General features: G+C 39.7%; 1 protein-coding gene across 1 annotated transcript in view; it reads right to left on the bottom strand.

The window, feature by feature from the left end:
- Positions 1-9,186: 9,186 nt before the first annotated feature.
- mfn1a (mitofusin 1a) overlaps positions 9,187-10,746 on the bottom strand; it is a gene marked incomplete at its 5' end in the record, with an annotated part of 18,326 nt that continues 16,766 nt past the window's right edge. The window contains 3 exon segments of the mRNA XM_084368353.1: positions 9,187-10,069; positions 10,336-10,470; positions 10,553-10,746. The exon segment at positions 10,553-10,746 is cut by the window's right edge and continues 3 nt beyond it. Of these exon segments, the coding sequence (XP_084224479.1) occupies positions 10,003-10,069; positions 10,336-10,470; positions 10,553-10,746 (396 nt within the window). The 3' untranslated portion in view covers positions 9,187-10,002.

Consider the following 10,746-nt stretch of genomic DNA (forward strand, 5'->3'; position numbering starts at 1 on the left):
ATTGGCATATGCCAGCAAGCAATGGCATATGCCACCTTTCACTGGCATATTCCGCTTGAGTGGTATGCCTTTGGTAAAGAGGAAAACGCTCCTGATGGAGCAGAATGCGTTGGTAAGCAGCAGCATGGATTACTTTAAATATTATTGAATTCAACAGAGTAAACTTGAAAAACAAAAAATTATAATAATATTTGCAAGGCTGAATTTGAACAAACACTGGACCAACATGACCACACAACTGTCATTGACAGCAACTAACAATGATCATCAGCTTACAAATGTGATACTGCTTCTAATTGGCATATGCCAGCAAGCAATGGCATATGCCACTTGAGTGGTATGCCATTGGTAAAGAGGAAAACGCTCCTGATGGAGGAGAATACGTTGGTAAGCAGCAGCATGGATTAATTTAAATATTATTGAACCCAACAGAGTTATGAGGAAAATAATGCGGAACATGTTCAAATATTGACCAAACACATTTACACATAAACAGCTGAAATCACAAAACCAGGTTTATAAAATGACATGTAGTGTCAACCTGAAAAAAACACAAAAAGAAATTATAATAATATTTGCAAGGCTGAATTTGAACAAACACTGGACCAACATGACCACACAACTGTCACTGACAGCAACTAGCAATGATCATCAGCTTACAAATGGGATACTGCTTCTAATTGGCATATGCCAGCAAGCAATGGCATATGCCACCTTTTACTGGCATATGCCACTTGAGTGGTATGCCATTGGTAAAGAGGAAAACGCTCCTGATGGAGCAGAATACGTTGGTAAGCAGCAGCATGGATTAATTTAAATATTATTGAACCCAACAGAGTTATGAGGAAAATAATGCGGAACATGTTCAAATATTGACCAAACACATTTACACATAAACAGCTGAAATCACAAAACCAGGTTTATAAAATGACATGTAGTGTCAACCTGAAAAAAACACAAAAAGAAATTATAATAATGTTTGCAAGGCTGAATTCAAACAAACACTGGACCAACATGACCACACAACTGTCACTGACAGCAACTAACAATGATCATCAGCTTACAAATGGGATACTGCTTCTAATTGGCATATGCCAGCAAGCAATGGCATATGCCACCTTTTACTGGCATATGCCACTTGAGTGGTATGCCATTGGTAAAGAGGAAAATGCTCCTGATGGAGCAGAATACGTTGGTAAGCAGCAGCATGGATTACTTTGAATATTATTGAATTCAACAGAGTTATGAGGAAAATAACGTGGAACATGTTCAAATATTGACCAAAAACATTTACACATAAACAGCTGAAATCACAAAACCAGGTTTATAAAATGACATGTAGTGTCAACCTGAAAAAAACACAAAAAGAAATTATAATAATGTTTGCAAGGCTGAATTCAAACAAACACTGGGCCAACATGACCACACAACTGTCACTGACAGCAACTAACAATGATCATCAGCTTACAAATGGAGTACGTCTTCTGATTGGCATATGCCACCTTTTTACTGGCATATGCCGCTTGAGTGGCTCACCATAGTAGTGTTGGTGGAACACAAACAGCATAATAAACAATGTGGTGCCATGCCAGATTTCAACAGGTGACCTTGAGGTTGGAAGGTTCTGTGTTGAGACCACTACACCAATATATGAACACAGTAACAATGGCAGATACTGATATTAAACATCAGCTTAGTTCTGCAGATAATTGCAAAGTAGAGCATTGAGGTGAAATGCACGGAATGAGTTGATAATGTATAATAATTAAACCAGTATTATGTTTGGTATCCACCTGGTCTTGAATCCATGACAGCAGGAGTTTCAGTCAATAGATTAACCACTACATTAGTTGCAGCTCTGTTCACAATGGTTTGGTTTGATAACCTCAAGATGTATTCCATTGAGGGACTGTGAGAATTAATACAGCACATGTTCAAATATTCACCAAACTGACAAAGTTACAAATAAACAGCTGAAATCACAATGTCATAAAATAAATGACATGAAGTGTCAACTTCAAAAGAAACATGATAATAATGTTTGCAAGGCTGTTTACTGGCATATGCCGCTTCTTACTGGCATATGCCGCTGCTTGCATATGTCACTTGATCAGAAGTGATATGCCATTGGTAAACAATAAACGACTCCTGATGGATCAGAAGATGTTGGTATGCAGCAGCATACAACTTGTGATGGTGTGGCTACTAGCAGTGTTGGTGGAACACAGGCAGCATTATAAAGAAAATTTTGGGACAATGTTGGATTTGAACTTGTGACTTATGGTCTATATCGCATGTGTATAGACCACTACACTAACATGTGAACAGAATGTTTCGGCAACAACTGATACTAAACATGAGCTATATTCTAAATATATTTGGCAAAGAAGTGCACTGTCACAGAGAGGTTCGGTTTCCAAGTGGTCTTGAACCAACGATTATAAGATTGCTAGACAGTGTCTTAACCACTACCCTATCACTTCTACAGGTCTTTGAGGCTGTTGTTTGTTATCATAACCATATTGAACCTTAATCAATATTATTGAATCCAATAGAGTTCTGAGGAAAATAATGCAGAACATGTTCAAATATTCACCAAACTGACACATTTACACATAAATAGATGAAATCACAATATGAGGTTCATAAAATGACATGTACTGTCAACTTTGAAAAAAATAAAATGATAACACTGCTTGCAAGACTGGATTTGAACACATGACCTTCCTGTCAGCAGTCTGTGTATAGACCACTGGCCCAACATAACACAAACAACACTGATGGCACAAATGCGTTGCTGCTTTTATTTGGCATATGCCACTACTTACTGGCATATGCCGCTTCTTACTGGCATATGCCGCTGTTTGCATAAGTGGCTTGATGCGGACTGGTATGCTGTTGGCAAACAGGAAACAACTATGTTGTAAGCAGCAGCATGGCACATATGATGGATAAGCATACCATTTACTGAGCAGTTTTAGTGAAACATAATAAACAACTTGGCTGACAACAACTATCAGCTAAATTCTGCATATAATCAGCAAGATAGCACATTAAGGTCGATGTATCTTTTGGCTTGCACTCGGTGTTGAACCCATGATTGTACAATTCCCACTCAGCAACTTAACCACTACACTATCAGCTCTAGCATGCTCAAGCCATTTGTTTGCTTTCATGACCTTAAGATTGAATCCAACGGAGTTCTGAGGAAAATAATGCGGACCAATATTCAAAATTCAAAGTTCAAATATTCATTTATAAAATGACATGTAGCATTAACTTGGAAAAGAAACAAACAAATAAACCTGACAATATTGTCTGCAATGCTGGATTTGAACAAACACTGGACCAACATGACCACACAACTGTCACTGACAGCAACTAACAATGATCATCAGCTTACAAATGATACTGCTTCTAATTGGCATATATCACTGCTTACTAGCATATGCCACCTTTTACTGGCATATGCTGCTTGAGTGGTATGCCATTGGTAAAGAGGAAAATGCTCCTGATGGATCAGAATATGTTGGTAAGCAGCGGCATACAACGCGTGATGGTGTGGCTACTAGCAGTGTTGATGGAACACAGGCTGCATTATAAAGAAAAAAATTAGGTCATGTTGGATTTGAACTTGTGACTTAAGGTCTATATGGCATGTGTACAGACCACTACACTAACATGTGAACAGATTGTTTCGGCAACAACTGATACTAAACATGAGCTATATTCTAAATATATTTGGCAAAGAAGTGCACTGTCACAGAGAGGTTCGGTTTCCAAGTGGTCTTGAACCAATGATTATAAGATTGCTAGACAGTGTCTTAACCACTACCCTATCACTTCTACAGGTCTTTGAGGCTGTTGTTTGTTATCATAACCATATTGAACCTTATTCAATATTATTGAATCCAATAGAGTTCTGAGGAAAATAATGCAGAACATGTTCAAATATTCACCAAACTGACACATTTACACATAAATAGATGACATCACAATATGAGGTTCATAAAATGACATGTACTGTCAACTTTGAAAAAAATAAAGTGATAACACTGCTTGCAAGACTGGATTTGAACACACGACCTTCCTGTCAGCAGTCTGTGTATAGACCACTGGCCCAACATAACAACACAAACAACACTGATGGCACAAATGCGTTGCTGCTTTTATTTGGCATATGCCACTACTTACTGGCATATGCCGCTTCTTACTGGCATATGCCGCTGTTTGCATAAGTGGCTTGATGCGGACTGGTATGCTGTTGGCAAACAGGAAACAACTATGTTGTAAGCAGCAGCATGGCACATATGATGGATAAACATAACATTTACTGAGCAGTTTTAGTGAAACATAATAAACAACTTGGCTGACAACAACTGACAATGAATATCAGCTAAATTCTGCATATAATCAGCAAGATAGCACATTAAGGTTGGTGTATCTTTTGGCTTGCACTCGGTGTTGAACCCATGATTGTACAATTCCCACTCAGCATCTTAACCACTACACTATCAGCTCTAGCATGCTCAAGCCATTTGTTTGATTTCATGACCTTAAAATTGAATCCAACAGAGTTCTGAGGAAAATAATGCGGACCAATATTCAAAATTCAAAGTTCAAATATTCATTTATAAAATGACATGTAGCATCAACTTGGAAAAAACAAACAAATAAACCTGATAATAATGTCTGCAATGCTGGATTTGAACAAACACTGGACCAACATGACCACACAACTGTCACTGACAGCAACTAACAATGATCATCAGCTTACAAATGATACTGCTTCTAATTGGCATATATCACTGCTTACTAGCATATGCCACCTTTTACTGGCATATGCTGCTTGAGTGGTATGCCATTGGTAAAGAGGAAAATGCTCCTGATGGATCAGAATATGTTGGTAAGCAGCGGCATACAACGTGTGATGGTGTGGCTACTAGCAGTGTTGGTGGAACACAGGCTGCATTATAAAGAAAAATATTAGGCCATGTTGGATTTGAACTTGTGACTTAAGGTCTATATGGCACGTGTACAGACCACTAAACTAACATGTGAACAGAAGGTTTTGGCAACAACTAATACTAAACATCAGCTACATTCTAAATATAATTGGCAAAGAAGTGCACTGTCACAGAGAGCAATTTGGTTTCCAAGTGGTCTTGAACCAATGATTACAAGGTTGTTAGACAGTGTCTTAACCACTACCCTATAATTTCTACTGGTCTTTGCAGCTGTTGTTTGTTATCATAACCATATTGAACCTTATTCAATATTATTGAATCCAATAGAGTTCTGAGGAAAATAATGCAGAACATGTTCAAATATTCACCAAACTGACACATTTACACATAAATAGAATATAATATATGTAATATAATGAAATCCAATAGAGTTCTGAGGAAAATAATTAAGAACATGTTCAAATATTCGCCAAACTGACACATTTACACATACACAGCTGAAATCACAATATCAGGTTTATAACACTGACAGCAACTGACAAATTATCTCAGTTTACAAAAGGGCCACTTTTAACTGGCATATGCCACTGCTTACTGGCTTATGCCACCATTCACTGGCATATGCCACTTGAGTGGTATGCCATTGGCAAAGAGGAAAACACTCCTGATGGAGCAGAATATGTTGGTAAGCAGCAGCATGGATTAATTTCAATATTATTGAATCCAACAGAGATCTGAGGAAAATAATGCAGAAAATGTTCAAATATTGACATAAGGTGCTTCTTACTGGCATATGCCGCTGCTTGCCAACATGTTGCTTGATCAGGAGTGGTATGCCTTTGGTAAACAGGAAAGCCACTCCTGATGGAACAGAATATGTTGGTAACAACTGATAACCCCCCCCGATAATAATGTTTGCAAGGCTGGATTTGAAGACACAACCTTCCTTTCAGCAGTCTGCATTTAGATCACTGGACCAACATGACAACACAAACATCACTGACAGCAACTGACAATGAACATCAGCTTAGATCACTGGGATGTCGCTTCTTACTGGCATATGCCACTGCTTACTGGCATATGCCGCTTCTAACTCGTTTGTTTGTTCAAATATTCACCAAACACACATTTACACATAAACAGCTGACTAGAAAAAAACAAACTAAAAACTGATAATATAATGCTTGCAAGGCTGGATTTTAACACAACTGTCACTGACAGCAGCTGACAATGATCATCATCTTACAAATGGACTTACTGGCAGTGGCATATACAACGTTCTTGCCAGCAGTCTGTGCCTAGACCAATGGACCAACACAGCTGTCACTGACAGCAGATAATGAACAGCTTACACACGGGAGGCCACTGCTTGCTGGCATATGCCACTGCTTGCATATGTTGCTTGATCAGGAGTGGTATGCCGTTGGTAAACAGGAAACCACTCCTGATGGAGCGTAAAACATTGGTAAGCAACAGCATGGAACATATGATGGAGTGGCATACCATTTTCTGGCAGTGTTGGTGGAACACAGGCGGCATACCGAACAACTTGGCACCAGGCTGGACTTGAAGAGGTGACTTTACAGTCACAAAGCTGCATTTGGACCACTACACTAACATGTGAGCAGACTGACAATATCAACAACTGATAGTAAACATCAGATGCATTCTGCATATAATTAGCAAGATGGCACATTAAGGTGAGTGTGTCTTCTGGCTTGCTCTTGTTGTTGAACCAATGATTGTGAACTTTCTAATCAGCATCTTAACCTCTACCCTATGAGCTCTCCTCTGTTCAAGGCATTTGTTTGCTTTCATGACCTTAAGATTGAATCAACAGAGTTCTGAGAAAGATAATACAGCACATATTTAAATATTCAGCAAACTGACAAAGAATATCAGCTTACAAAGGGGATGCCACTGTTTCACGGCATATGCCGCTTCTAACTGGCATATGCCACTTGAGTGGTATGCCATTGGTAAACAGGAACACAGGAAACTACTTCCGATGGATGCTGCTGCTTACCAACATATTACATATTATGATATGTTGGTAAGAAGCATGGAACATATGATGGAGTGGCATACCATTTACTAGCAGTGTTAATGGAAGACAGGCGGCATTATAAAAAATATATAATTTGATACCATGCTGGATTTGAACTAGTGACCTAAGGTCTATATGTCCTGTGTACAGGCCACTAAACTAACATATGAGTAGTTTTTAAGTGGCAACAACTGATACTAAACATCAGCTATATCTGATATACAGCGGCATATAAGTAGCAAAGAGGTGCATTGAGGACAGAGAGCAAGTTGGTTTCCAACTATTTTCTGAGGAAAGTAATGCAGAACATGTTCAAATATTCACCAAACCCATTTACGACCCATTTATACATAAACAGCTGAAATCACAATATCAGGTTTATAAAATGACATGTAGTGAAAACAAACTGAAAATGCTTGTAAGGCTGGATTTGAACACATGACCTTCCTGTCAGGAGTACATAATCAGACAACTGGATCAACGTGACAACACAACTGTCACTGACAGCAACTGAAAATGATCATCAGCTTAAAAATGGGATGCCGCTTCTTACTGGCATATGCCGCTTGAGTGGTATGCCATTGGTAAATAGGAAATCCCTCCTGTTATCACAGCCTGTTATCACAGTGGTTTAGTCTGCAGATTGACATGAACTTAAATTAAACTTCTGGATGTTTAGAAATGTTTTCATTAAATTCCAGTTTCATGACAATTTGTGTTTTATTTCTGTAGTTTTGGTTCATAAAGAAGTTATCACAGCCCTATATCACAGCAGTGTCTCCTGAGCACAGATGAAGCTTCATATTGTTGTTGTGTTCACAGTCAGTCTGTCGTCTCCTGACCTGGAACCTGGATGTGGAGGACGGAGGACGCAGAAGATACGAGAAGAGATGCACTTCCCACCACTCCTCCAGTGAACTGCTGTGGTAATAACAACCATAACACACTGAGTATGTGTAGTGATCACACAGTCCAGTTCATACCTGATATAATCATCTCTATATGAAACAAACCCGTCCATCACTGAGACAAACAGACTCCATGTTTCTACACAAAGACAGAAAGAAGTTCATGTAGAACATTTGCTGAATTTACAGAATCAGTCAGAGACAGAGTTTCACACAGTTTATAAAGTGTCTCCAACTCAACAACTCACTAAACTGACACATTTGTTAAGGGAGTCTGGGGACAAAGAAGTAGCCTATACTGGTTACTGTTTAGTGTGTTTGTAAAATGTGACATGTTTAGCATCAATAAAATGTTTCTTCTTTCATAAATTGATTGTAAATGGTGAAATCAGTGTAAACAGTGTGTTCAAACAGCTGCTAAATGTTGGCAGGTAAGACTTTAGCACTTTAGACACAGAAGCAGACAGGCTGGTACAGCCATGCTGCCACAAACTGACACTTTTTACAAGGAAACAAACAACTTACTGTTTAATGCTGAATTTACAAGAAGGAGACCATGATTCAGAATCTGTTGTAGTGGTTTCAAAAAGTATGTTAAGTTTCTCCTGATGAAACAACTCTTAAAATCACCACATTTGTTAAGGGAGTCTGGTGATGTTATGGTTCAAGATTTTCGCTCCCAAAAACAATTTCAGGATTCATTTCATATGTGTCAAACAATCAAAAAATATTTTGGGAGAGATTTTTTTTCTCCACGTGTGAAACAATGACACATTTCCTGGGGATATTTTTTTTTTCTCACAGTGAAGTTGAGTGAAACATGTTGTCACAGGGTCTCACACGTGTGAAACTGTGTGAAAATAAAGTTTTGACAGATGGAACTTGTAAAGGCAGGCCACAGCTTTTTTCCCCCACCAGTTCTCAGTCATAAACACAGGACAGTAGATGATTTAGATCAGACTAGGAAAATTAATTACCAGGGGAAAAAATGTCCCCTCAGGGCTTCTGTAGATAACTGACCTGACAACACAAAGTCCGAATCAGTTCGCGGCTCCTGCTTCATGACGACACACTGTGTCTGTTCTGCTGCTTCTGATTTCTCCTGGAGAAGAGTGATTTTGTGTTTAATCTGAAGTACACATCTGTGTCACTGCTGATTAATTAGTCTTTAATGACAAAATAATATTACAAACATGATCGACTTCAGTTATCAGCAGAAATGACATTAACAGATATATTAATTTATGATGTATGAGACAGACATCTAATCACAGTTAGTTACATTAAACAGCTGTCGATGCATGATGAATGAACTGTCACACTGAAGTTAATGACATTTTAAACCTGCGTTGGTGCAAATTTGAACTGTAAAAGTGTTTTAATAACTAGAAGCTCTCAGTAGAGTGCATACCTCTGCAAAGGCCCAGCATTCCCCTTTAATTCAAATCAAACATTTAAATCTGCCAGTTTTATTAAATCCACGTCAGATTTACTCACTCACACACCAGCGACCCAAATTCGCTTTTTTTTTTGATCCCTGAGAAATTATCGAACAATGTCAGAGAAGAACTTCCTGGATCCATCTCTTTATCTGGATCAGCACCAAGTTAATGAGGTCTACTCTGGGTCAAGACTCATCCTCCATGTGAGTTTGGAGGAAATCTGTTCAGTAGTTTTAGTGAAATCCTGCTGACAAACCGACCAACCAACGGTCTGAGGTGAAGAATAACGTCCTTGGCGGAGGTAATAAATAAAACATCTTCAGAGCCGGTGTTACAGGAACAACAAAGACTGTTACTAATGCTGTTCTAAGGTCATTCATTGATCAGTGATTGATCCACAGAGGCTACAGACACAGACACTGACTACAATGTTTCATAAGTTAATTATTATCATCACAGTGAACACGAGACATTAAAACTGATCAAACTGACAGGTGGAGTACTGATAAAGTTTCCTGTATTTATTCACCAGGTGTTCTGTGAGGAAATATACTGAGACAGTTCCAGTCCAAACAGACCAGTGGGGGGCGCTGCTCTCCAACAAACCGCAGTGCAGTTCTTCTTCTTCTTCTTCTTCTTCAGTTTCCCTGCAGGTACTGAACAGAGAAGGCCTCCAGCTGAGTCTCCAGCTCCGTGGCTCTGTTCCTGAAAACACACAGAACTGCTTCATTCAACCGATCAAAGTGTTTCTGATCGACTGATAAACTCAGGATGCAGTTTTACATCTGATGACAACATACATGTCTGTATAGACTGTATACTGTGGAGGCAGGGGGAAACTGCTAGCCTAGCTAGAGAAAAATCCACCATCCAACAACTTTGACCCTGCCTCCCCAGGTGGTGCTCCTGACAGTTTGACATCATCCTGACAGTCTGACTCCGCCCCCCTCAGTGACATCATGACCTCTGACCTGAAGGCCTTGGACCTCCTCTGGATGTTCTCCAGTCTCTGGATCCTGAAGCTCAGCTGCCGGATGTTTCCCTCCAGCTCGGCTTCGCTCAGATCGACTCTCTGAGTCAGACGGCTGAACGTGGACGTCAGCTCCCTCAAACACAAACATGACAGCTGAGTTCAGACAGGTGTTCTCTCAGGGACTGTGTGTGTCAGAGTGGGGGGCGGGGTCTTACTTGTACACCTGCTGGCTGCAGGCGGAGCTGGTGACGGGGATGATGGCTCTCAGGCGGTGGGTGGCGTGCTCCACAAACTGCTGCTTCAGAGCGCGCTCTCTGCTGATGTTGGTCCAGGTGAGTTTCTCGTACAGGTAGAGGAGACCGTACAGAGAGAGGGAGAGAGCGATGATACGCCAGCCCACCGAGCGCCA

Source organism: Pagrus pagrus, assembly GCF_965226575.1.
Source record: "Pagrus pagrus genome assembly, chromosome: 12".
Classification (NCBI taxonomy): domain Eukaryota; kingdom Metazoa; phylum Chordata; class Actinopteri; order Spariformes; family Sparidae; genus Pagrus; species Pagrus pagrus.